A 27,838-nucleotide genomic window follows, 5' to 3' on the forward strand; every position below is an offset into this window, starting at 1 on the left:
CTTCTGGACTGTCGACGTTGGCCGAGGCCCACTCTTCAAAGTTTTCAGCAACTAAAACCCGGCTGAGCCTCACCTAATGAAGATGATGATGATTTGAATGTACTGGCCTGGATCAGAATGCTTTCCAAGGGATTTGTGTGTTGAGATGGAATTTACTGCTGGCTCATCCGCAGCACCACAATGAAATTTGGTCAGGTCCAGAAGTATGTGGACCGTGCGTTATTTTTTTTGGTGGGGGGGGGGGGGATTTTGCATTTTTTACATCACCACAAAGAAATAAAACGAGATGTCATTCAAGTGTAGACTTTCAGCTTCCGCTTAATGTCATTGTGATATTTCATTGTTCCAAATCACAATCTGACTTTCCTGGGCACGAACGAGAGCAGCGGTTTGCACCTTGGACATGATTATCATTCAGGCAGGCATTTCTTGATGGTACATTTTGAGAACGATACGCCTCGCTTCCCCGGACCTCTGCTGATGTTGCGAAAAGCCGCCTGAGAAAAGGCAAAGGAACAGAATATTCTTCCATGGCCAAGTTGGATCTCAAGCATGTTTTTATAACTTCCTGAAGACAAAAGTAAAGATTTGAGTCCCGTCAAATTGAGAACAATTTTTTTTGGACTGTCATCCTTTGGTGTCATTCATCCTCTTCCGTAAAAGCTGAAAGTCTACAGTTCCGTCCCATCTTAATTGTTTTCTTATAGCTATGTACAAAAGCCAAACATCCTAAAACTGCTTCTGGACCTAAAAAACACAAATATCCAAATTGTAACCAGCAATAGGCGGACACAAGGCCGGTCAGCCAGTGCCAGCTCCTGTTATATAGATGTAAATAATTTAGATAACACTTTAGACTAGCAAATTATTATTTTTTTTCTTTCTTAACTTTCGGTTGGGATTTCACCACAATTTTGACCCGCATTCATCCTTTCTGCGTCGGTTCCATGAAAAACAAGCTCGTGTGGGTCTAGCTAGCGCCTACGAAGGACGCGCGCTGCCCAATCAGCCAATCAGGGAATAGAGGAGGCGGAGCTAAAGGCGTCTTCCTTGACGTGTTGATTACTGTGAGGCGGTTGCTTGTGTGTGGACACATTTGCATTTCTTTGTATGATTTGGAATCTTGCCCTGTGAGGAACAGAGGGGCGGGCGGCGTTCAAGAAACTTTCTGTCTTTTCTCTGTCGGGGAGAATCTTCTCCTCATGTTGTTGATTGTGTGAGAAACTTTGAAGATACAGTATATATACTGTATATACACACACATGCATATATATATATATATATATATATATATATATATCGATAAAACAAAACAGCAATTTACTGACTTGAATGAATTGATGTATTGATGGCTTCTTTATGCAATGTGGGAACAATGTTTATTTTTCTACTCAAAATCCCTAAAGCTAGAATACGTGTCATGGGTGTAAAGTCGTGCGCGCTAAAAAAAAAAAAAAATGCTGGGTCGAAAGTAGCCCGCATTGGGTGAAGCAGCTAACGCAGCGCTGGGTCCAAAAGGGACAGAGCTGGGTTCTTTATAGCCGAGGTATTGGGTTGTTGGCAACCCATGACTCAAAAATAACTAACCCAACCTCAGGTAAAAGTAACCCAATCTGCCCAAAATCCAAAATGACCCAGCGGTTGACTTAGCAAAATGAGCCGGTATTTTTTTAGTGTGCGCTGAGAAAAAAAATAAGAAGAGTTGGGTTTCGGCATGGGTTCTGGTAAGAATGTCTTTACACAATGGCACATATTCATTTATTTATTGAGCTATTAGGGAGGACTAGCTTGTACAGAATCAACGGTTCGATGTGACCCTTCTATGTTTTGTCGAAGGTCTCATGATTAATTGCTGCTTTCGTTCGATACGGGCTCACCTCAAAGAGGCAACATGCATGGGTGGAGTGTGGGGAGCGGGGCAACACTGCTTCTTTTTTTTTCCCGGGGGGTGAATTCCTGCTTTTTATTTTCTTGATCCAAATCTCAATGAATGAATAAATATGAAGCCACATTGATTTGTGTGGACGTAAAGGATTTAAGGACCATGTCTCTCTCTCCCGCTTATTTTCTATTTCTATGTTGGTGTTGTCAAAGCCGAGAAAAAAACCCATCCCTAGATTAAAACAACTGAAAACTAGCTCGGAACATTTTGAACCAAAGACTATTAAAGGCAATCAGCAGCATCAAAAACCGCAATGACTTTGTGAAATGACGCTTGTGTAGAAAAATTGGGACTCACGCGTTCTTGCTTCTGGGCTCCATTTCGTTATTGTCTTTATGCTTTTGTTTTGTTTGCCATCCTCCTCCTCCTCGTCACTCCTGCACGGGCGGACCTCCTCACATCACTCCGACTCCTTTTCTCGTCTCCTCCTGTGGAGCAAATAAACAGACAAAGCAAAACGTCTCGTGCATATGTGCATTTGTCTCTCGTCAGCCAGCTCTGCTTTTCTTCAATTTGGGATGTTGATGATGATACTATGGCCCATTGTGCTACTGGCATTAGCTAACATTAGCATGCGTGTTTATTTTGGCCAATTCTGAACATTTCTCGTCAAAACTCAACGATGACAAATTGAATCGTCCAACGAATGACAAGCGGTTTACATCGGCAATAATCATCAACCTTATTGACAATTTTTTTTAAGTGGATAAGCGTCAATATTGAGTAGACTGTTAAAGTGTGAATGAATAGTTAAAAAATAAATTCTTGATAATTTTCGCCATTTATTATTTTTAAAAATGACAGACCTTTACGGGTGATTTTACAGCAATTATATGATCATAAATTGTACAATTAAATTAACCTTCATCAGTAAACAGTAAATCCTCGTTGAGGTCAAAGTTATTAAGAAGTCTATCTCAACATATTTCATGGTCGTCATTAAGCACTGCCAGTCTTTCAAGGAGCTTCTTGGTTGAGTATACGAAATCAGATTGTCAAAAGAGTTTGTGAAAGACACAGGAAGGCACCTGAAATTTGAAGAATGGGGGAAAGAAAAGTAGAAAAAGTTGGCCCGCTGAGAGCGCAAAGTTTGTGACCTGACTCCTTCCTAGATGGGCTCGTCTGACTCCTCGCTCTCCTGCTCCTTGTGCAAGGAGGACAGCGTGAGGACGGGCCCGCCGGGTGAGCCCGGCGAGTCGGTGGGCGAGGAGGTAGACGGGGACGCCGGCTCGCGCGTGCTGGCCGAGTCGCCTCCGCTGGGCGAGGACGGGGCGTTGCGGGCGGGCATCCCTCGGGGATTGTCCTCCCTCGCCGGCTCCCCGTCCCTCCTGCTCCCTTCACCCCAAAGGTTCCGGTCCCACGTGGGTGAGGCAGGGTTGGAGGAAGGAGGCTGGTGCTTGCTTTTCCTGCTGGCGTCCCGGAAGCTGGCCAACGGTGGGCGGAGCCTCACGCCGCTCCGAGTCGAGCCCTCGATGGCTTTCTGTAACTGGGAGCACAGAAGAAGACACTCAATTCTCATTAAATCACTGAGAGTAAAAAACACAGCTAAGTAAACAGGAAAAAAAATAAACGCCTTACCTCTTTGAGTGCAACCACACCCACCAGCTTGCCAATACTGGTGACGTAGGCGTGACTCAGACCCAGCAGAGAGAACAGAGTGTGGGTCTGAGTAATAACAGAAAGGAGGAAGAGGAGGAGGGGGGGGCGTCGTCCAGTCAGCATTAAACGTATTGGAATGTGACAGCATTCTGCTTGCGTGGCTGCTCTTTAGCACGTCCCTTACACTTACCATGGATTTGAAAACAGGTCAAATGGCAAAGGTTGCGATACATAATGTATATATGTTGCGTGCGTGAAATTCTTCTCCCAGATTTGAACTTGAACCTGCGCTGTCGCTTACCTTGTGCAAAGACGTTCTTTCCACCAGCTGGAAAGGGGAGGGGTCGATGCGAATCTGCTCCATATCCATTGGCTTGTCCATCTGGGCCTCCTCCCAGGCTTTGATCTGCGCAATGACAGGGCCGCAATGATCGTACGTTAACCTGACTGATTATCTGATGATGCTGAGCGGCGGCGACGCTGCTGTACCTCCTCTGGTGACATGGTGTCAGCTAATGTAGGGGGAGCTGTTTCCTGAATGGATGAATAAAATGATGAATGTTGAGTAAGCCGCCATCTTGGACATTATCAGTCCCTCACATCACATGAGCAAAACGGCAAGAGGGCGACGTACCTGTACGTCGGTCTGTCCGGTCGACGACGACGACGAGGAGAAGAGTCTCTGGAAGGTCTTTCGGACAGAAGGCGTTTTGCGCTTGTCTGAAGTGAAAATGTTAAACGATGGATCTAAACCATGATTCAATTATGAAAGTAGTTGTCAATTAATTTGATAATTGATTATTTAATTCCAAAACACGTTGGGATTACGGGAGGAAACGGCCTTTGCTTCTTTACCTGTGCTTGTGTGATTGCTGGAAGGCTCCTGAGTTTTAGGCGATGGGACGGGCCCATTGCATTCGTCCATCACCGGCGCAGTCTGAAATGGAAACACGTGTTTACGTCCATCTGCATTGCAGAGCGCCGTTGCTGTAGCACGCCACATTCATCATCCTCACCTTGTCCACGCCGTCGTTAGCGCCTTCCTCGTCCACGAAGCTAAACGACTCCCAGCTGAGTTTGGAAAATTGGCCCGGTGAACTCTGAGCTGTCTCAAAGACCCGCCTGGCTGGCGAGAGCCACCAGTCGATGGCGGCTTGGAGCTCCATCCTCTCGATGGAGCCCAGAAGAATCATGGATTCTTTGCAGGCAAATAAAGGAACGGTGAGGCCTCGTGTGCATGGATGGCATTGTCGTCTGAAGTTTTTAGCTCTTCTAACCTTTGGTGTCAACGAGGGGGATGGTTTTTAGCGCCGTCGTGTCCAGCAGATCATTCAGTTCCCGATAGGTGGTGTGAGACGACAAGAACTTGACCTTGCGCACCATGATGTCCTCCACAAAGATGTTGTACTTGCTAAAGAAACACACCGGACATCACTGAAGGGGACCGTCCTTTCGGGATCATGACATCCGGGTTCCCGCTTTACCTGATGTGTCCGAGGGCCAGCTCAGGCAAGTACGGCAGCTTCTTCACCTGGATGATGGAGTCGTAGAGCGAAGGCTGCAGACCCTGGGCCACCATGTTGGCCAGGATGACTGCCACCATCATGGGCAGGATGTGGGAGATCTGACCCGTCAGCTCGAAGCAGATCACCGCCGTGGAAACTGTGTGAGTCACCGCTCCCGTCATGGCGGCCGCGCCTGGGAAGGGAAAAGAGGAGAGTTTGGTGTCACGCATCTGTGAACCGATAACTCGTCGATTATCAAATTAATCAGATTGCGGAAGGCCTGCGACTGACCGATGACGGCGTAGCCTCCCGGCAGGATTCGATACACGATCCCGTCAAACAGGATTCCATTTGGGAAGAGAGTGGCCATGATCTCCCCTACCAGGCGACCAAAAGCAGCTCCTACAGCAGCGAGATAAGACGCGCTGTTGAAGAAGCTGCTCGAGGTCAGCAGCCGGCGATGTTCGCATAACTACAAAAAAAATCCTCTTACCTAATATGAACACTGGCATGAAGGCACCCGAGGGGATGGGCATGGTGGTGGAAACCGCTGACATCCAAAACTGCAAACGAGAGCGCCTGCATTTTATTGCGCAAGTGTACCTAATGTTGTGTCCTGTTTGCGTGTGTGCGGCTGCTCACCTTCATGACGAGAAAGAGGAGGAGGATGATGAAGACGCTGACCTGAGGGTGAAGCCACACGGCCGAGCGGCCCAGGCCGGGCGGAGGGGCGGATGTTGAGATTTTGGTCCAGGTGAAGTTGTCGAACAAGGAGTTGATGCACTCTCTGGGCATGAGCTGCCACGGACACGGGAGAGCGCAAGATGACGCTTGCATGTAAAACTCCAAAAGTCATCTCACAGAAAGGTTGAATTCAATCAAAATGCAGAAGAGCGCTGCATTTTATCATTGCTCATGTCGCCACAGGCCAAACTTGGCAAACGACATGACAAAAGTAAAATGACGTCATAGTATACAGCATGCTAAAACTACAAAATGAAAGCTGGAGAAAACAGTCATCCCTCCATGATATTTTTTTAGATACATGCTGTATCTAATACATCCTCACCTCGCCAGCCATAAACTGTCCGAATCCAGGAGGGAACGTGAAGGTGGCGATGATAAACGTGACTGCGCCTGGATAGATCAACCGACTGGACACAAGCACATAAAAACAATAACGTTGGACTAAAACGGAAAAACACACACACGGTTCTACCCGCCTCCCTAATGGCGGCGATGAGTGCTTCCAGATTGTCGGGCCGCAGGGGAGCAGACATTGAGCGAATACCTTGCCAAAAGGTTATTAAAGCTCTCCTGCTTTGCGCCACCATGACACCGATGAGCTCAAAGAGGAGAGCCGCACTAAATAACGTCGGCAGATGTTCAAGTGTGTGTGTGTGTGTGTGTGTACTCACTGCTTCGTCAGAAAGCGCGTGAGCGCCGTGGGTCTTCTCATGAAGAGAACCACCTGTCGGTTCAAGTAGACAAAGAAGGCCCCCAGGAAGCCGCACGAGATTCTGAAAGTCAAGAGACGAATCCCTCAAATAGGTTTTCATTTAATTGCACAGGCCGACGCATTACCCGATGATTGCGAACGCCGGCAGCTCCTGGAGGTCAAAGGGGAAATCCTTGCGGAAGTTGGTTTTGAAGAGAGCAGTGATTGTGACTGTCGGAGGAGAAACAAACACACACATGCGCACACACACACACAAAACAAAAAACAATGTCAGTTGAAGCGTATTTTTTCCTGCAGGAGGAAATAATTCAATCGCATACGGTCTGGGCTACTAATTCATTACATAACCAAATCAGATCGCTCAGATTTCATTCCTCATCTGCTCACCAGCCCTCAAGGTCACATTTTTCATGTTATCTGGGAATGGCTTTAATGTGATATAATAATTCAAATAGTAGTTGTCAGGTCCTATATTTCAACTGGATTTAGTATTCCCATGCAATTTGGACTTTTGACATTAAGCTCTGTGAGAATCCGTTGAGAAATTAAGTCAAATATCCTCCAAAAATAAAACGGCTTGGATGTGAATAGAAGCATTTTACTGACATTTTTGGAGTTAAATATTCACAAAAAATACATTTGCAAATTATTTAATTTGTTAAATAAATAATTTCCAGGAAAAAAAAGAATCTGAGTTTTCATGGCTTAATTAGCACATTCATTATTTGTGACACAAGTGTAGACTGTGTGTGTGTGTCCTGGCTCTTCTCTCCGTCTTGTGCTCACCTGCTCCTGGTCGTCCTCACCTTATATCCGATGACCTCATGTATTTAACCTCGTGTCTTGTTCTGTCTCTGCGCCAGTTTGTTTCGGAATTATTTCTTGTTCACGCCTCAGACCCAATTAATTGAGTCTTGCATTCGGGTCCTACCTCACATCATGTTCATAACACGTTCCGCTTTGATGTCACACACATCCAATTCATGATCCAAAACATACCACAACGTGTAATACCTAGATGCTGAAAAGATGGAAATCTACACTCCATCTGACACTTGATGGTTTGATCTCATCATGTTGGTGGTGTAAGACGGCAACTCGTTGATTGTCCAATTACTTTTGCAATTCCAATTACTTTTGGGCGACGATGCAAACACACTGCGGTACGGACTTTGCTGTCACAAGCGGCTACTTTCTATAAAAAGTAGCCAGCGCTGCAGTATTTCCAGTGTGTGTTTGAGAGTGTGTGAAGTGTGTCTCACCAGCATCTTTGTTCCACACAGAGAGCACCCTGAATATGAAGGCGCTGAATGTGGCGGCAAAATATCCCCGCCAGTAATTCCTCACTGCAAAGTAGGTAGACGTGACCTCAATACTGAACAACACCCCTGGTGGTGGAGGAGGAGAGGAAAAGGGACGAAAGGAGGGATGGAGGAGAGAAGAGCGAGAAGGATTAGAGGGAAAACATGAGGGAAGAATTGGTCAACGAGGGAGACGATGTGAAGGGTGTAGAGAAATGAGTTCAAATATGCTGAGGGAGACAAAAAACACTTGGAGTTGAGGGTATGATCATACTCAACAGAAGGGCCACTAAAACACACAAGTGCACTCTTATTAAGTATAGACACCAGGCACGTATTAGTGACTTGACTTAAAGTTAATACTGTGGTGCCTTGAGATACAAGTGACCCGACTTGCGAGTTTTTGTTGTTGTTGCTTTGACTAGTGAATACGTTTCCAAACTGAGGCTTCAAGCTTGCTGTTGAAATTTACTCTAAAACTAAACATGAAATAAGGAAAAAGCCACATGGCTCTGCCTTGTGGAAGTACGCTTAGCTTAATGCTAACACACAATGCAAAACGCCATTGACATGTATTGTTAGAATCAATAGTCGTTGTTTTACTAGAAACAAATACTTGAACAGAAACGGATGAATAACACATGTAGTCAGATAATATAACAATACTCATAGGCCTATATATATCTTTATCATCTATGAAAATTGACTAATATTACAGCAGCTTGGTAGGTATCTTACGGTGGTAGTAGAAGAAGAATTTCTTGTCCTCTTTATATTTGCGTGAATGTATTATACTGCCTCCTGGTGGCCAAATAGGACACGTCTTTTTTAATGTTCTCTATTTTTCAAACGTGTGATTTAATTATAAAAACAAAAATGATTTATTTATGTATTTTAAAAAAGCAGCAAAAAGAGCTTCGAAAGCTGTGGTGGACGGAGGGGGTGGTGGTGGTAGTGAGGGGTGCAAAGTTGTACAGTACCTCCTAGTGGAGTGCCGAAACAGCATCCCACCCCGACAGCACAGCCAACAGTCAGAATATCTGTGTAACCGTAAGGGTTCTACTGACACAGACAACAGGAGGGTGGGGAGGAGGGAAAAGGGGTTCGGGGGGGGGGGGGGGGGGGTGATTGGTTGATGGGACAGAGAGACAGAAAAACAGGTGAAGGCAGAGAGGAGAGGATGGGAGGGCAGATGGGGTGATGTGACAGTGGGGAAGCAAAATTGGATAAAGTGAATAAATAATGTTCAATGGATTTTTGCAAGAGGTGGTAATAAAGGTGTGAGGAAACATCACAACTCAGCTGGAGGGCATAATAAAAGCGAGGAAGCGCATGCATTCGGAAAAAATGGATGCTTCAGTATTTGGTCAAACGTTTCAGGACGCGTCATCTAAACATTAATTCTGATGTTTTAGGTCCATTTTGAGGTCATCCATGTGGGACTTGCCTCCCACTGGAGCAGCAAAACAAGTGGCCACCCCCACAGCACACGCACACACCAACAGGTCCCGGTTATGGGTGCCATTCTAGGGTTCAAAGGTCAGTAGGAAGTGGGGAAGCACGAGGAGGGGGCAAAGCAGTTGGGATGAATGAATGAGAGAGCAAAAGGGGCGGGGACAAATAGGTCATGAAAGGTCAACATGATTACACATTAGCATCACGCTATTAATACGATGAGACGCAAAGAGACAAGGTGTTTTTTATTAGGGGGGGGGCAAAACAAAAGCATCAAATGCACGGTGGGTACCGTGGATGGGAGAAAAAAAACACTTTTCCCATTTTCTTTTCAAATTAGACCGATGGGCTGATTATTAATAGATCATCCACTGAATTGGAAAATATCAAGTCAAGATACATTGGCGTTGTTTCAAATGTTTTTTTCAGGGTCACCAAAATGGGAAGAGTTTAACAACATTTAGGATGGAACGGGGGAAACGGCACTTTTGCCTGAGGCTTCATCTTACCTCATAGACGCCAGAGAAGATGGACATGAAGCGACTCAGCACTGCAGCACAGATACTGGCGATGTGGACGAATGGACCCTGAGGGAGGATGACAGACACGTACAAAACACTGACGATGGCGTGTAAAACATCCGTGTCTGAAATGGGTCGCGTGGTATCGAAACACATCAATCAGGGCCTAATTGCCGGGCTGAGATAGCCTTCGCCGCAACTATGCCGGGGTGGATGGGGGGGACTAATGCACTCCTTGGAGGACTTGAATAATCAGCGAGGGGAGGCAGGGCAGGACAATAAGACAGCTGATGATTTATTATCTTCTGAACTCATGGTAAAAGTAGATAGAGTGGGAGAGGAATGAGGGGAGAGTAAAAAGTGACGATGGCGGCGATGCTAGATAGTAAATGAGGATGAAAAGCTTGTTTACTCACAGATGACAAAATTACTCCCGCTCAGTACTGATTCAAGTACTTGACTAAAAGTAAAATAGCACCACAAGTGAAAATTTACTGCACATGAAATATTTACCTGCTTTAATTTCAGTGTTGAAACTGAGAAGAAAAAAATTGATTTACTATCAAAAATTATTCCCATAGTTTAGCTAACATTGTGAAGTAACCAACAAAAAAATGCTAAATCGGATAAATTACACAGTACTTATTTGTGTGTGTGTGTTTTTTTTTAGTTTAGACAAAACTCAAGATTGTTATGCTGGCACAAAACCACCGCAACACATTGGCCAGGTTTTGTACAGGAGTCAATGATCCAACTTTACTACAACCATCAACTAGCCGTTAATTGCTAATCGCTAGTTGCTTTTAAAGGAGTCTTTCATTTTCATTAATTTGAATTGTCTTCTATTTTTTAACGTTTCCTCATGAAGAACTAGTAAAAAGATTTTTAAAAAAAGCCTCAAACTGAATGTTGACCGAATATTTTTTTTTAGAGGAAGCTCACTGGCAATTTGACAGACATTTTCCACCTCTTTGCAATCCTAATTCAAGTACAGTAAGTCAAAATGGGAGCTAGTAAGTACAACACCGCTTTACCTCTTTGCCCACTGGCATCCCACTGCCCAAACCCGCCGTCAAGCCGATGACTTTAGCCACAAAGGCCTTCAGGGTCAGATATTCCTTAAGAACTACGCCCCTCAGGATGGTTTTAAGCTCCGGGATTCCGGAACCTGGAGCCGAGAGGGGATGTAAACAAGGCGGTGAGAGGGGTTGATGGGTGATGTGGGGGCAGCGGGTGGGGCGGAGCTTACCGATGGCCTGCGGGGAAACCAGGTGACAGAAGAGGGAGGCGAACATGACGAGGATCATGGGGTAGCTAATCCAGGCGAGGTACTGGAGCGCCACATTGCCCTTCAGCTCCCCATGCATCCACTTGTAGGCTGCAGGAGCGAATAAATCATTCAAATGTAAACCTGTAAATCTGACCCTTCCCCCTGCCGACCCCGCTACCTTGCAGGCTCTTGGCGCTGGCGTAGTCCATACTCCAGCTGACCAGCGCCATGGTCAGGCCAAGGAGGACCAGGAAAATCCAGTCTTCCCCTATCTTGTTCACGATGTAGCGCTGCGCACGAACCAAGCAATCTGGAGCGGAAATGAATGATTCCATTTATCGGCGAAGCTCGTTTGTGACACTCAGTTGTTGCAACAATCGCTGCGAGTAATCATGAGGAAGATGAAGAAGTCAAAGACTTCATTAAAAGATGAAACCGACTATACATGGCACGTACGATCCTATTTCAGTACATTTTCCTCTTAGTACAGTAAGTACATTTATAATATAGTTATGGACATGGCAATTATTTAGTTAATTAATCAGTAAAACTATTTGTTTGTAGAGTATAAAAAATAAGCCCGAGAATCTTGTCATATTGTCTGTCTACATGTGTTGCTGGACCTTTTGTGTTCCTTCTGTTTTCCCATTAATGCGGTTTTCTATTGTGTCTTAGTATTAGGCTAGGCGACCTTGACATTTGGAGTAGGGGCGTGGCTTCTTGGTGGACGAGCTGTGACTGAGGTGGGACTCCAAGATGACGGGATGCTGATGCCGTCGTCCTGCCCCTTTGCCCGCCACCGCGTTGTTCTCTTCTGCCTGTCTTTGCCATTGTCGCTCTGTCAGCAAACGGGCTGCCTCCCGCCGGGCAAAGTTTCCCAGCTGCTCCCTATACTCCCCGTAGAGCTGCGAGCAAAAAATGTGACAAAAAAATGTAATACTGACTGACAACGGGGCGCTCTAAAAGGGCCACATGCTTAATGACAAGAAATATCCGATACCACTCTTTTTTCAGACCGATACCAGTCCGAGTATTCCCTCTCTGAGTACTCGCTAGATGCCCGCGAGCACCATATTGGTGACCCCTGTAAGGGATACACACCAACCTGAATACCCTGCAGACAGAAATAGAAAAAACGGGCATAGAGATCGGAAAAACCCCTCCCCGAGCGAAGGCCGGCTCTGGACGCTGGCCACACGAGGAGATCCTGGACAGGGAGAACATGCCACATCTTCCCCTTCCGCTCTTTACACCTTCAAGCCCGGTCACATGCGAGCATGCACACACACGAAATGACGCCAAGCGATCCGGCCTGATCGCTTTGCAAGCGCAGAAGCTGTCAGGTGCACCACGTGCAACACAAACCCGCAGATTGCGCGCATCCCGTCGCCGCCGTTGCCGCGCAAGACGCTAAATCATACGGGCTTCACATTATGCTCTCGTGTTCACACTGGAAAGGAGAGCTGGCCGGGAGGCCCCAAAGAGGACCAAAGCTCATCTAACTGCCTATAAATCGACACCCCAGTTGCACTATAACGTAAAATCGGTAGGATCGAAACGACACCCCAAACCGCATGGCACCAGATATTATGACGCGATAGGAACTCGAGTCACACGATTGGACTCAAGTCAACCTTTTTTACGACTCTGTCTGTGATTTATGCATTCTCTGAACTGCTTATCCTCACCGGAGCATTAGTGAGATGCTAGCTAGCAGGTGCAAGACTCTAACAGATTGCCCATACTGTTGCAAAAGTGGTGGAGAAAGTCGCTGTCAAGTGAAAATAAATCTCTGGTGAATTGGACATGCCACAGAGAAGAGGCGTTTCAACAACACTGCCAAATTCCATTCCAAAATATTCTCAGGGTTATGAAATGAAGCTTGAAAAATGTGACCAATCAAGTCGCTCTCTCCGTTGTCAAACAATCAAATATCTGAACGGCGACCTAAAAAGATGGATGCTAGCGTGACCCTTTTCGTAATGGAAAACATGTTAATTACCATCCCACAAATTCATTTCATTTGTCGTATTGATTTTGTTAATCAACTGCCCATTACTAGCATTGCTTTAACTACATGTCCTTTCATTGAACCACTTTTAAAAAGCTAATAAATTGGCTGAACAAAACGCTCATGCTGTCAAGCTATTATCTATCTATGTAAAATATTGACATAGATGAAACCAAAGGATATTGTCACTATAATTTTAATTTTCTTTCTGTTTTATTTTGTGAGTAATTAGGAAATACAGTATCTATAGCTGCATGCTAGTTTAGTTAAAAACATTTTACATTTCGACATTTAAAACACATTGAATTACTTCATGAGCCGATACTTGTGAAACAATACTTCACATTTATTTGAATTAGATTAACATAAAATGTGACGATGTACGTAAATATTCAGTCAATAATTCAGAATTTAGATCAAATAAGGAAATCCCGTTGTATGAGAATATATTGTGGAGCTCAAATTAAAACTACTTAAAACTTAATCATCAGATTATTACTATGAAATATTCTTAAAAATCACAACACGCGTCTTTCATAATCATTCCCGGTGACCAAATCCGAAGTGCGCCAGCATCAAAATATGCACACACGCCATTATCAGCCCAATTAAAAATGAATGAAAAACAATTAAAAAAAATATATATCAAAAGGCTCCACCAGATGGTTACCTCATCACTTGACTCGGGCATGACTTGGCGGCGTCCTCGTCGTGCGCCTTGTTCTGTCACCTGTCCGGCACAACAGACACGCTGGGCCGAGCATTAACGCCGTACCACCGATCCATCAACATCAGCCATCAAAGAGGCCGCCACTAACCGGGGAGACCTGCGCACTGTTCACAGAAGCAGCAGAGACGTGCTGCCGTGACCTCTGACCTCTGAGCGGGGTTTTAATTCAATAAAGGAAATGGAATTAAGTAACAGTAGAAAAAATGGTTCTCGTTTTTTTTCTTTTTTTTTACGAGAGCGGATTGTCCGCTACCTCCTAGCATATTTACTCAGCGAGAACAAATGTGGGAAAGACATTGAAAGCGCCATTTGTATCTTTGCTGTCTCCATCTGTCAACCTTTGCGTTTACACTGATACAGTCATGTGACCTCGGGTGTCACTTACGCACCGGCTGGAGCGCCCCAAGGTGACCCTTGCGCAACTTTCACACGCTTCTGCAGTTGGGAGCTGGCGAATACACACGCAAATTTGTTCATTATCACGCTGCCCTTTATTCCTTGAATAAACTCCATAAAAGTAGTCAGCTTTAATGAACAGCTCATTAACCTTTTTATTTTTCCTTTCTTTTTTCCCACCACACTGCAAAAAGTCTCCTGGGACGACGAGAAAGAGGGAAATGATCCTGCATGTCGTTGCTCTGCTGGGAATACAAAACTGGAGTTTGATCTAATAAAAGAATCATCCAGATGCAAACACCATATACATATAAATGCGTGTGTGTGTCTCTCTCTCTCTCTCTCTCTATATATATATATATATATATATATGCATATATATGTATATATATATATATATATATATATATATATATATATATATATATATATATATATTTATATATATTTATATATATATATATTTATATATATTTATATATTTATGTTTTATGTTTTATGTATTTGTTTTTGCTGGATCTATGTGCACCGTGTGGAACAGAGTTAAAATCTAATGATTGCAGTGGTTGAAGGTCAGCGTGACCCTGAGAGTTAATTCAAAGTGTAATTGCACATTCCGGGGCTCTCTCATAAGAGTGGGCGCCGCATATTCATAAATTTGCGCGTTTGTGTTTATGAGCTCACGACACGGCACGCCGATTGTGTGCTGAGGCCTTACAACAATATAACCCTGCCCCACAGCACAAGGTTAATGATCAAATTTGACCCACCCGCTGGCAGATAGATCAGGAGATTATCCCGGCACTGTACGCGTGCACACACACGCGCACGAGTTCCACGAGTTACCATATGCATGCCCTAATTAACAGCACAATAACAACACCATGCCTCGTCCAAACACAACTCAAGCTGTCATGTTCTAATTAATGCGTGTCGACAAAAGAAAGAGAAATGTGTCGGATTTTCTATGCGTTACGCAGTCGTTGTTCATTTCTTTGTGAAAATACCGACGTATAATCTCATACGCCTTACCGGCAACTCATCTGTGTTCGGCACCGTCTCAACAGTGTTGGTCCTCTGTCGCATGTTTCCCAGCGCTCCTCTGCAACTCACTTTTTGGACTCTCTCTAACATAGTGCAATTCCCCGTCCTCACATCGCCGCCTTAAATCTGCCCTTCCTCGTCTTTGCCATGGCGGCCTGTCGCCTGGCCGTAAGCGCCAGACCAGGTACGAGCGGTGCACAGCACTCACACAGACACACACGCATGAAAAGACACACCGAGGTTAACGCGGAGACTTGAAGCTTGACAATAAAGTGTCAGCAGCTCTTAATTCAGAGTCCTGCACGGCGGTCCGATCCAACAGATTCCGACCGAGTCGCGCGGCGCTCGGCTAATGGCAGCGTGCCGGCCGCGCACAAGCTCAAAGTATGACAATAATACTTGCTGACGGAGTGGAGACATGTTGACATTGTGCGGTATGGAGGGAGGCGGGTAGATGTGTACAGTAACTTGTCATTTCTGAGGCCCCTTCTAAGAAAGATGACAGTAGAGGTCATCATCAAGTGTTTTCCGATGAAAGATGTGCTAATGAATGTGATCCACATCAATATTGCTCAGACCACAATCCGGATTAATTTAATTATTGCAACGAGGTGGATTCAGCTGAGTTGGTACCAGGTACCAAACAGATGGGGCAAGCCTCCGAGCGAGCTTGCATTTCACTTTGCTCTCTCACTCTTCCACCCAAAACGTTCCCCCTGGCACCCTTCCGGGTCCCCATCCATTCGAGCCCCCTCCCCTGAGGTGAAACCTTACTCGTGGGTAAATTTAGCACACGGTGTGACCCAATGTTCAGTGACACACTTCCCCGATGTTCTCGCTTCTTCGGCGCTCATCCCTCCCGCGAGGCCCGTCGTTACTGAAAGATGGAGCTTGTTAGCCTTTCGTCCAAAACAATGACAAGTAATGTGACGTCGCGTCACAGCGGTGCGTCATTTCATTTCGACGCCCAAGCAACGGAGGGAGTGGGAAAGAGGGTGTCAAGTGGCCCGAGTATCACGTGAAGTTTTAATGGCTTAATCGCTCGCATGGCTGCGAAACATTTGGCAGGTGAACATTATCCCTTTGCTAGCATGTACCATTTGAGACTTACGAGATCTATTTCACTACCGATGACAGCCTCGCCGCGTGCGAGCCGTCCCCTCGGAGAACCCTTGTTTTTATGACGGGTACAAAGTTTTTGTCCTCGTTGAGGTCGTCAACGCCTCTTGACAGAAAGCAATTTGCAATGCAAACATTTCGTTGCAAGTCTTATTTGAAAAATATTATGCTAAATTGGGCACCTCCGCAAAACTTGCTGACATGTAGCGCTGAATGACATGAGTACGTTACTTAATATTTTCAGATTTGTTTTGATAATATTTATAAATATAATCAAAGCGACAGTTGTTTTGAAGTCGAGCTTAGCTTTTAAGCAACAGGAACAGAAAATCCTTTTCTCCTGTCACTACGAGCACCAAGTTATCAAAACTTATTTCTACTTTTGTACAGTAGAGTCTTAACTTATTTATTTTGACTTAATTACAAGACTTGAATCAGTACTTCTATTCGTACAATAATCTTTTTACCCACAAAATTCTGTACTTATATCCATACTTACATAAGTAGGGTGTTTATATTTTAGTTTAGTGCTATTTTAGTTTTTTTTACACTGATGTAACCTGAATTTTTGCACAAGTCACTCATTTATGCTAACGCGGTCGTTAGCATCTAAAATACACATATCAAGTGCTTATACAACTACGTAAAAAACTGATTTTATTGCACTGTATTTAATGAAAACTGCCCGGGAGTATGATTTACTTTCAGGGTTAAATTATATTAACACTTTTCAATTTCAGTCACTGGGGAAATACAAGTAGTCGTTGCATTCTTCCGGATCAGCATCCGCCTGTAGCACCTCTGCATATAAACCCTCAAATCCTTCAAGCCTCTGTTTTCCTCTCGCAGGCAAACGTTGTATCATAGCAGCCGTGCTTGTGTAAATATTTCTACAATGGTTTCTACAATTTCAACGTGGTACCAAATGCCTGTCACTGCTAAACCAGGAAATACCACCCTTATATAAATCTTAAAAAAAAAAAAAGCAAGCAAAACCCGAGGATATTGTGACATGACTTCACCTCCGAATACGCCTCGTAACCTGTCTGCTCAGGTTTCCCGCATTTTGGTACTTATATGCGCCGACACGTGAAAACAGCCGGCAGCTTGCGGAGACGCGCGTGTGGCAGAAGACGAGGAACTTAAGGACATTCACTTAAGGATCTGCAATGCAAAGAGGGCCCAGATAAGAGCTTAGGGGGACGCCATAAATTCAAACGACGGTTTGCGTTCATCAGGGAAGCATTTCATAACACTGAGAATGACACGGCCCAAAAAATGAAATACATGCATGAAAAAATAAAACAGCCGGACAAGGAATGTTTTTGCACCGAGGAAGTGTGAATGATAAAATGGAAGAGATGGAGGGGGAAAGGGGTGCAACAGGTGCGTCTGTGGCAGAGATGCAAGAGCTGGAGGAGCGCCAGAGAAGAACAGGCAAGCATGAAGGTAGAAGATGTGCAAAGACCTACCAAGGTCTGTTGGTATCTCAGAGCCTTCCTTTGCGATGCATCTGTAGCCATTGACACGCTGTCAGTGATCCAAAAATAACCTCGCCGGACGCCCCAGCATTTCCACTGGCATGGCCCACCAACTTGCAACGAGCTCCACGCACTCCGACACACACACAGCGTTCAAGTTAAAGGCACACGCAATCCACCACCATCCGTTTCACTCCCCATTTAGAAAAACACACACACTTCCAAGGCAAAGGGGGACGCTGGTGGTCTTGGTGGTGGTCTTCAGGTGGTCCAGAGGCCGTGGGTGGGTGGGGATATCCAGCGTGGGCCGCGGAAACGACAGGCTGAGAGAAATCAGACTGGCGGACAAAGCAGAGCAAAGCCATCTGATGAGGCAGCGAAGGACACTTTCCTTTATTAGAACTGCAGACACTTAATAACACACACACACACACACACACACACACACACACACTAGTTGCACCCGCCCTGCCAGCCGGCCATTAGAGGTGTATGCCGGATGGACATAGTTCGTTTGGAGGGGGGGGAGAGGGGGTTCGGGGTATAGTGGAGTGGGGGGGTTAATGGAAGGGCAGCCCCTCTCCCCCATAGGGCTGCCCCTGCAACGTGAGCAGGAAGGCACACGACACCCCTATGACAGCTCACGTCTTATCAGCCTATGATGCGAGGACAATCCCCGTAACGCTTAAATGCCACGTCAATAAATCATATGGAAGCTCGGACAGTGCAAAGCGGGAAAGCTAACGGGTGCTTGTTGTTTTGAGGGTCACCACAAGGAATCGTTACAGGCGCAGTTTTTAGAACTGATGCTCTTCCTGAGGAAAAATATTTTTGGGACCGAGAATTGAACTCACACCGTCTTGACAGAATACAGTGAACCCTTTAAATTCTAAAAAGGTCACATACTGGGACACTATTTCCAAATGTGATTTGTTTTTACTCAATTTATTGCCAACCCGAGTCAGACTCTTGTCAGGTCAGGTGACTCGAGTCCCCCACCTCAAATGAGTTTGACCCTGGAAGGGATGCACGGTAATTGACTTGGTATTATTTCCAATGGGCAAATTGTTCCAAAATACCAACACCACAAAGGTCGGCCAGCTTCCCAGAATGGATCACGTTTGACCTTGGAGGTTGCTCCGCGGGCTGCTGAGACAACATCCTTGAACATGTGTGTGCGTGTTGTGTGCCACCATCATGACAACAACAAAGTCACAGACACATGCAGATCCAGATCCCCCTTAACCCTGTCCCGCTTTGTGGTCCACACGCCGGCGCATATCAACCTAATCTCACAGCTCCACGGCAGGCCACAGGAAAACGTATTACTCGGACCGCCGCTCGCAGTGCGTGCACACGCATGCGACTGTGTGTGTGTGCGTCAAAGGGGAATGACTCCGGACAGCTGGCCTGGGCCTCCATCTGATACACTCTGAATATTATCACCGAGTGGCGGGAATGACATACGCCGTCCGGGGGCATGGAGAGACCTGAGCGCAGCGGGATAGCGGGTGGGGTAGTTACACTACACCTGAGTGCGGCGAGGACACGCCGTAACGCAACAACACACACAAACACAGCAACAAGGCGGATCGTATGCAGAGGAGGGCATGTGAGCGGCGTGTCAGAAAAGTTCCGGGACTGGTGTCACAAAGGTCATGTTTCAAATCCAAACGACAAGTTTTCTCATTTGGAGTAAACCCCCTGGAGTCTAATGCCATTAGCGCCATTCTCCATCTCATTCTCCCTGGATCCTCCGTAGCATGGTTGTCACAGGCATCAACTCAACTCATTCACAGCCAATCAATTTGCTAAATGCCTCTGACAATGTTGACATTGCTGTGGATTCGAGTTCAGCACAGCTTTTGAGTCGAGGGTGACTCTCGCCTTGCCACGTCAATTACAAGGGACAGAAATGGACTAGTTTGAGCACGTAAAAGCTAGCAGGCTAACCGCTAACATGTTTTGGTCAAAACCACAAGGGCTACTTCCTGCTTATGTCTAAGAATTGTGGGAAATGTAGCCCTATTAGCTAATTAGACCGGGGCAAGGAAAACACGAGCTTCCAAAACCTGCCGGGTCCGCGCAAAAAAGTTGGAGAGTGCATGTATTGAAGGATAGCATTTAGCATTAGCTTAGAAGACCTGTCCTGGAACTTTTCTGACTCGCCTTGTTCACACCAGTGGAAAAAAAACTAAAAGAAACAAAGTTGTTGATAAACATTAGCTTGTTTATTGTCAGGAAGACTTGGCAGTCATTAGCGATGACAGAAATAACCCCCCCTCCCATCTCAGCACAAGAGTTTGGCAGCAAATCACATCCTCTCTCTGCACGGTGACCTCGTCGTCATTCTTTTACTATCGTTACAACGCAACATCCAAGAAGAGCACGTACTTTCAAAGCCTCTTTGGTGACAAATCAATACTGCTTCGTAGTATCTTTCTCCACAACACTGTAACCAAACGCACGTTGCCTCATTGTGGCTTTTCTGGGAAACATCAATGAACATCCAGCATTGACAAATGCTGGATGTCTGAGTCGAGGGGGGAGCGCTTCAATACACTGTGATAATAACCAGCTTTTTTTTTTATCTGCATATTTCCTGAAACTTTTTGGAAGACACGAGATGTACATTGGTCACTGTATCACATAGGATGACATAACAGAAAATATAAACGCTAAAAGGTTGAGTAGGGGTGTCGCTAAATGCGTGTCACCCCCCTTGGAGGGGAGCGTGATTAGGTGTCAGCGTAAAGTTCAAAGTTCACACTGGAGGTGGGAGGCTACGGTTAAAAGAGAAATATTTACAACACAAACATCTTCAAGTAAAAGCCATGTCAGAGGGATTCAACTGAATAAAAGGTGACATGTGAGTAGGAAACATTTTGGAATGCTGGAGAACCTCCTATTTGGAGAGGAGGAAGGGGGAAAAAAAACCTGCTGCACCAACCTCGTTGCTCAATGCTGCCCTCTGCCTTTCACTACTGTACACTGCAACATGACAACCGACGCTGAAGCTGCTGAACAAATACATTAAAATGCGAGGGGGTTAATTTACAAAATCCTTAAAAAATACATTTGTACAAAACAAAACTAAAATAGATCTGTGTAGAAAATACCATTTTACAATAATACCCAGAAGAGGGATGAATACCCTCGACACAGAATTGTGAATGCTGTGAGATGTCAAACATGCAGACTTTTGCTGAGGGAGCATTAACACAGAAATTGTGAATGAGTAAATGTTTGGAAGCCTGTGTGTGTGTGTGTGTGTGTGTGTGTGTGTGTGTGTGTGTGTGTGTGTGTGTGTGTGTGTGTGTGTGTGTGTCAGCTTGTAACGCTGGAATGCAAAAGTGTGTGACAGTAATACGCTTGGAATGAGGGGACGTGTGAACACACTAGTGTGCGTGTGTGTAAGTGCATTATGAAGAATGGGGCTGGTATTTGGGAAAAAGGTAGAGGTCTTTGCACAGCGAGCTGGTGAACTCGGACATCTCTTTGCAGCGATGGTGGGGCGTGCCGGGGGCGTAACCCTCGCGCTCTTTGATCCGCCCGTTGACCTGCGGACCCCAATAGCGAATGATCGACTTTGCGATGACATATCGAAGTCACAAGATGGCAGCGACGGAAGCAGAAATGTACCTGCACCAGGATGTCAGCCATGTGTGTGTCTCTGGCGTGGAGGCGGAGGGTAGAGTTGAGCTCCTGGATGAACCAGGATCCTCGCTTGGTGTTGCGCATGGCCGCCGTGCCTTTAAAAGAGCAAAGCAAACACGAGCGGCTTCATAACACTAGACCACGATGAGAAGGCAACTGCGACGCAGCGGCAAACAAACGCTGCTTAATGTGTTTGTGCTTAATGTTTTGTCGGGTACATGCGCCGACGGTAAAGAGAGAAAGGTGTCTGAAAAGATTGTGAAGCAAAGGGAATCCCAGCAGAGAGACAACAAATAACAGCTGTAATGTTGCGGAATGCGTTTACAGGAAGGTGTCAACACGAGTGAGACAAGCGGGCCCAGAGGAACCGCTGAGCCGCAACCGAGCGCATTCCAGAACGCTTATTGATTAGTATGTCTTCAGAAAGAGTTTCTACAGACGCCCGACTGATTTAATTGGCCAATAGTAGCTCTTTCAAAAGTCTGGATCTGCTAAAGTCAGAGGATTTTTTTTTTGGGAAATAAATGTTTTATTTTTTTTGTTTACACATTAACATATTAGAACTAAAGACAAGAGTGACATTCAAACATATTGGAAAAGTCCGATAGTCGATGAACTTGCCGATTAATATAAAATAATAATGACTAAAATTATTCACATTTTTTTTAAAAAAGCTAATATTAGCCAATTCAATCAGTTGGTTGACTAATCCGTCAAGCCCTATTTGTGGTCAATATTTTCCCCCAGAATTTAAATCTAATTAAGGGGCATCCAAATGAAAAGGATTGCCTGCATTTTTAATTAAACGAGTGTATCAATTAATGGACGAAGGGATGTGCCACAGCAAGAAAGGCGCTCAGGGCAAGTGAAGTTCCCAGCTAAGGCCAAAAAGGAATATCCAAAAAAGGGACAAACTTACAAATGGTCTGACCTTTGAGAGAGGCATAGCCGCATATCATGTCAGACCGCTGGGGCAGTTTAATCCTGGGCAGTCCTAAGTCCCCTCCCTGTCTGGCACCGGCGCCCCTGGGACCTTCTCGCCCGGCGTCCCGCTGTTCACAGCTGGGTGAGCTGCTCCTTCCTGGCCCATCCACCTGCTCCACTCCGCAGTCCAGGTCCTCTGTGAGACGGCAATGACTTGTATTAAGACACTTGTCATTTCAGTGAGAGATGTTTTTTTTTTTTTCCATCTGACTGCAGATGAAGGGGACGAGCACACCTAATGATATTGGCAGCACACCTGCGGTGTCGGGCGAGTACGAAGAGGGCCACGCTGTACTAATTGCGGAGACTCCCGAGGGGTCGGCAGATTTGTGCTAGGCGTCATTAGCCTTGTTGCGGCATCGGGGCTGAGCCTAATTGACCGCACAGTCGAAGATGATTAACTTCACCGTGCATTGTTATTTATTTTTTTACAACAAAGTGGTTCTTTTTGCTCAGTTCTTTGTTTGTAACTTCTGGCTACACTCTTTTTTTTTTTTTTTTTTTTAAATCATCATGGTAAACTTTGACATATTGTACATTTAGAAATGGGCACCATGTTAATTTTAAATCAATAAGCCTAAGTATTGACCTTCTGTTTTAATTTTTTTAGCAAATCACACTGAGTGGTGAGCTATTTTTCGAAGAGCCATGGGCTACTTATGTTGTCCTTGGGACTATCTAGAACAGGCTGGCACAATTTTTTTTATCTTTATAGAAAATACCTTCTTGAAGCCTCAACTTTTTAAAACCACCTTCAAAGCGGTTTTCGTCCGGAGCTTAATGCCAACAGATGATTAAAAGAATAAAACACCAAATGAAATCAATAAGACACCGACTATCATAGTTAAGTGATGAATAAAACACAGAGTTGGCAATTCTTTCCGCGCGCTCCAAGACCGACAAGCAACAGTGTTTTTTTAAGAAACGATTTACACAATTTCAATTGCGTATGCATAGACGGAAGCCGCAACGTTACACCAAATGTCAGACTGAACCGATTCAGAATGTTAATGTGGAAGATCTCAATTATGCTACTCATCTCATCAAGTCCTATTTGATCTTTTTAGGACTTTATATGTGGCATGCCAACGTGTTCTGCATGTCGCCTTCCTTACCTCCTCTGCAGGCCTGGATGAAAAACATCTTTGGTTTGTTCTGCAGCAGCGGGCAGCGCACGTTGTCAAAGGCCTCAAACACCCACTGAAGCTAAATATGAACACGTGACATAATGTGGGTGGCAGGTTAGATGTCAACATCAAGTTTTCCCTCAGTGTTGTTCAAGATGACAGCACACCTGCAGGAGCTGGCCGTCTGTGCCGTACACGGCACCTTCTACGCCGTGGGAGAGGAGACAAACCACGCAGCTGTTCACCGAGCGGTGCTCCGGACGCCGGCGGAAGCTCTCGATGCTGGTTCTCATTTCCTGGGGAAAATAAAGAGGGCAAAATGTTCAATTTGGGGTGCGGTGGAGGGTGAAGCAGCGCGGGCGAGACGGTGTCACCTCAGCCGTCAGGTCTCTGCGGAGCGTCACCGCGTAGTCCAGATCTGTGAAAAGCTCGCTGAGCACATCGTAGTCCACCTCGCCGCCCTTCCTGGGGTCCAGGTCGGGTGGGTCAAACGTCATATTGCTGATCACCAGGGCTAAACCACGTGGGGATGAGGTCATTGCATAGGACTGCAACACAGGGGGGAGGGACATTCATATTACACAACTATTACCTCAAAATGTTTTTCTAAATCAGAGAAATTGATTATTTTACAGGACATTTAAAAAAATAAATAAAAATAAGAACATCATTGACAAGACCAGTTGTGGACTCTGGCATGTAAAGTATGGGCAGATTTTTTTCTTTTTATAAAATATTATGTAAAATGGTTTTCTACTTTGGAATGAATGGTGTGTCAAGCGTTGACGTTTGTATGGGCAATTAGCACCCCCTTGTGGAGTATCAAGAAAAGCCAGAAGTCGACACTAAATAATTTCACTAGCTAAGCCCTAACATAAAAGAAAGCAAGCACAATTCGAAACAAAAACAAAAGTTTTCTAATTCATTTATGCACTGCTTGATTCATGTTTTATTTCTTTTCAATTTGTTAATCTTAATTATCCTTTTGCTGACTCGCCAGGACCACCACTGGACATGCCAGAGTATTATAACAGTATCTATGATTCATTCAATTTAGATATATCTGCTTTTTTTTTTTTTAACTGAGCCACATTGACAGCCTGCATCCTTGCCTTACCCTGAGGCATTGTGAGAGGTAGAGGTCATGCGTGCAAGGGAGGACGGGAGTGGTGATGGGACTATCTGCATCCAAGCTGTACTCCATAAATTCTGAAAACAATGCACAAAATGTTGCACTTCAATACAAATAATATATATTATTTAATAGAATAATATTTAACATAATATAAAAAACATTCTACCCATCTTTTCAAGTTAAATAATTGTAAACAAAGTTTTGGATTGTATAAGAGTAAGCAAAAAATGTCTTATGTTGTTACATCGCACCGGCAGCTTTAAGGAGATAAAGTCGCTACTACAAGCCTGCACATGAGTCACTCACAAGGTGTGGCACCCGCGCTCCCTTTCAGTAATATGATACCTAAAAAATTAACCCGCAGAATATCCCGAGTAGTCCCAGAAGTTTTATTTAATCACTCATATCCGGAATCTTGACAAGAGTGTGTCTACAAAAACAGAAAAATATTGACATGAGAAACATTAGTGATGCGTCACATCTCACCGTGCGTCCTGGCTCGTTTTGCTACGGTTTCTTCCTGAGTGGCAAGTGGAAGAGAGGAGTCGCTATATCTCTGAAAGGAAGACAGACTGAGTTCAATGCACCCAAGTCAAATGTAGACTGCCTTCATTTGGCAAGCGGAGTCAATTGTCGCCTCCACCGACCACACAATGGATTAAGAAAACTATTGCCTGAATTCGCTCTTTTTTTTATTTTATATTAGCTGATTTTGTGGCCAAAGTGAAAAAATTATTACTTTGGTCTCTCTTGGTGGAATTTTGGTGTTACATGGGTTCCTGATTGTGTACATGCTAGATGCATGCTGTTGGTGCTTTATGATCCTCTTTGTTGCCGCCCTCTTCTGGCTTCTACCTGCGATCACAAGCACCTTTTATAGACATTGGTCCTTATCGCCTGAAAATAGCAGGGCTTCACTGTAGCCTGCATTGCAGCTTTATTGAAATAAATAATCTAACTAAACATTTATAATTGCTCACTTTACTGCAGCCAATTTGTTGACTTCATTTCGCAACGTAAATGGAGCAAATGTCCCAGCAAAGGCACAGCTGTGCAGGTACCTCTCGTGTAAAGGCTGGCGAGTGACTTTGCTCAATTACGTGCCGGCCACTTAATCATTCACAAGAGTATCAAGAGTGAAGCTCAGGTGGCTCACCTCTCTCCTCCTCTCTGATGTCTGCATTAGCTGCCATCCTGCCCGTCCTTCACGCTCCTCATCAGGTTGGAAACCCTGTGAGCATACAAATCACTTAGATTATTAGAATTGACGGATTGCCCGATTTAACGCTCACTCACTTGCGCCTCCTTCTCCTGCGATTGCGTGACCAGCTCGCACAGGTGTCGCTGCTCGGTTTCTCGGAGCGCCGAGCAGAAGCTGCTGAAGGCTCGCGGCCCTCGCTTGGGAAGGAGCAACAGCAGACGCAAGCTTCGTTTCTGGGACGTTTGCTCGGCCTAAGGAAAATGTCCATTGGGAGACATGAGAGTAAAACTGGCTCCTCCCTTCTGTATGCACAGTAGCCGGTTTTTTAGGGCACCAGTGTTTACTTTGCATATTAAGTGACGAAATCCACTGATGCCTCTTTTGAAAGGTTTACTATTTCCGTCACAGTGAAAGGATCTGATAAAAACACAAACATACCAGGATGCCCTCAGCCATACTGTCGGTGAGGATGTTGTCCTGAAGCAGAAACTGAATGAGAAGCTCATCCACCACCAGCTGCCTGCAGAGAGAAGCACTCCGCAGAGCTACCCGGTCCCTCTCCAGCATGCCACACTCCCGCATCTTGCTAGAATATACACACACGTTGCATTGTTATGTTTTTTTTGGGGGGGGGGGGGGGGGGGGGGTATTAGGAAGACTATCTCTTGTTGGTGTTCCGCGCTTTCGATTAAGCATGCCAATAGTGAACAAGTTCAAAACACTTGTAATCAGCTTGGTGTGGCAAAACACAAACTAAACACGGAATGCAAACTAGGATCATTTGAAATTCGAATTGCAGCAGATATGTGTGAAAGGAAGCCACGCGCGCTGACAGACAGTGGATGGCTATCTCAGCGCTCGAAAGAGGCGGATCGCGGTGCTAGCTAGCCGAACTTCGTTGAGTGAAACAAGCCGCGTTTCTCCTACCTTCGAGCGTTCTTCCGCCGATGCACCACAGTATCAAACCTTCAAGGAGGGGGCGAGTAAATGTGGTCGTTTTTCCCTTTTGTCACGCCAGAAAACGACGGCCCCCAATGACTGCCCAACTTCCGTAGGTAACGTTAGCTGCAATGCGACGGGGCGGGGCCAGCAACTTATTGTTTATTATTTGGACCAATGAAAGCGCGAAAAGCCTGAGTGACAGAGTTTTTGGCCACTCAGCTGTTTTCTTGACGTCACACAACACTTGTCCTGGCGGGATATTGAACGCGGTGGTTGTTTCAGGCGAAAAACGAACAGTGTCAAGAAATCTCAAAATACAAATTTTCAACTGTCATTGGTTATATTTCTTATTAAAAAAATGTCGTCGCTTTAGCAGTTAAAGTTGATTATTCTTGGTGGATTTACTGGCTAGCAAACAATTCAATTCGGCCTTGAGGATATTTGCAATGTTTTCATTGCAGTGGACCTGCACTAAGTCATACTATATTGACAGCACAACAACATACTTTGACTAAATGGTCTTTATAAACAACTATGATTCCCTAGCTGCATGTGAAGACGTGTAAATAAAAACGCTTATTGATACAGGAGAGTTGACATCTTGTGTTACTTGACCCTGTAACAGCATTGATGTGTGTTACATTGGCCTCAATGCTTGTTAGTGGTTGTCATGGTGGGAATGGGCGAGTGGTAATCACATAATCCTGCATTTCTAATCAGGGAAAGCCACAATTTGCACCAACAAATCTAGTCTCAGCTTGCCTAATTCAATGTTGGTGTCAGAAAATGAGTCCTTGTCTCTCCCGCCTGTATTGTTGCAGCCCAACACTACATTTTTATAGCTAACAAATTGATCTACACTCAAAAGGAAATCCACAAAAGGATCCGCATCCACCTCTAAGATGGCGGCTGCAGGCATGCCCGGAGTTGCGTGACATGACATCAGGTAAAAATGATGA

At 45.1% G+C, this 27,838-nt stretch overlaps 2 protein-coding genes across 8 annotated transcripts; both read right to left on the reverse strand.

Annotated features, from left to right (window-relative positions):
* Nucleotides 1–2,710: 2,710 nt before the first annotated feature.
* On the reverse strand, nt 2,711–18,224 carry clcn1b (chloride channel, voltage-sensitive 1b). Of its 3 annotated transcripts, none has more exons than XM_037273180.1 (23): nt 15,222–15,412; nt 11,744–11,957; nt 11,231–11,362; nt 11,032–11,160; nt 10,817–10,950; nt 9,771–9,848; nt 8,787–8,865; nt 7,768–7,893; nt 6,631–6,715; nt 6,465–6,566; nt 6,116–6,200; nt 5,689–5,844; nt 5,540–5,609; nt 5,338–5,448; nt 5,026–5,239; nt 4,819–4,952; nt 4,558–4,739; nt 4,397–4,478; nt 4,176–4,261; nt 4,031–4,075; nt 3,843–3,947; nt 3,521–3,607; nt 2,711–3,428 (listed from the first exon to the last, which is right to left on the reverse strand). In XM_037273180.1, the coding sequence occupies exons 1-23, from the start codon at nt 15,321–15,323 to the stop codon at nt 3,051–3,053; spliced, it is 2,916 nt and encodes a 971-aa protein (XP_037129075.1). In that variant the 5' UTR covers nt 15,324–15,412; the 3' UTR covers nt 2,711–3,050. The 3 variants fall into 3 exon arrangements, with proteins under 3 accessions (XP_037129075.1, XP_037129077.1, XP_037129076.1); XM_037273182.1 differs by lacking the exon at nt 15,222–15,412 and adding an exon at nt 13,734–13,796; XM_037273181.1 differs by lacking the exon at nt 15,222–15,412 and adding an exon at nt 17,825–18,224 and having other exon boundaries at nt 3,051–3,428.
* A 1,818-nt stretch (nt 18,225–20,042) lies between these two features.
* Nucleotides 20,043–27,025, reverse strand: casp2 (caspase 2, apoptosis-related cysteine peptidase). 5 transcript variants are annotated; one of them, XR_005100575.1, is made up of 13 exons: nt 26,865–27,024; nt 26,376–26,523; nt 26,033–26,188; nt 25,893–25,967; nt 25,223–25,292; nt 24,719–24,810; nt 23,976–24,149; nt 23,769–23,897; nt 23,590–23,680; nt 22,410–22,610; nt 21,476–21,585; nt 21,163–21,393; nt 20,043–21,112 (listed from the first exon to the last, which is right to left on the reverse strand). XR_005100575.1 is itself a non-coding variant. In XM_037273318.1 (12 exons), exons 2-12 carry the CDS (start codon nt 26,517–26,519, stop codon nt 21,256–21,258), a joined length of 1,380 nt encoding a protein of 459 aa, XP_037129213.1. In that variant the 5' UTR covers nt 26,865–27,025; the 3' UTR covers nt 21,124–21,255. The 5 variants fall into 5 exon arrangements, 4 of the variants coding, with proteins under 4 accessions (XP_037129213.1, XP_037129212.1, XP_037129215.1 ...); XM_037273318.1 differs by lacking the exon at nt 20,043–21,112 and having other exon boundaries at nt 21,124–21,393; nt 26,376–26,519; nt 26,865–27,025; XM_037273317.1 differs by lacking the exon at nt 20,043–21,112 and having other exon boundaries at nt 21,124–21,393; nt 26,376–26,541; nt 26,865–27,025.
* Nucleotides 27,026–27,838: the final 813 nt, after the last annotated feature.

The sequence above is a fragment of the Syngnathus acus genome, chromosome 16 (assembly GCF_901709675.1).
Source record: "Syngnathus acus chromosome 16, fSynAcu1.2, whole genome shotgun sequence".
NCBI lineage: Eukaryota > Metazoa > Chordata > Actinopteri > Syngnathiformes > Syngnathidae > Syngnathus > Syngnathus acus.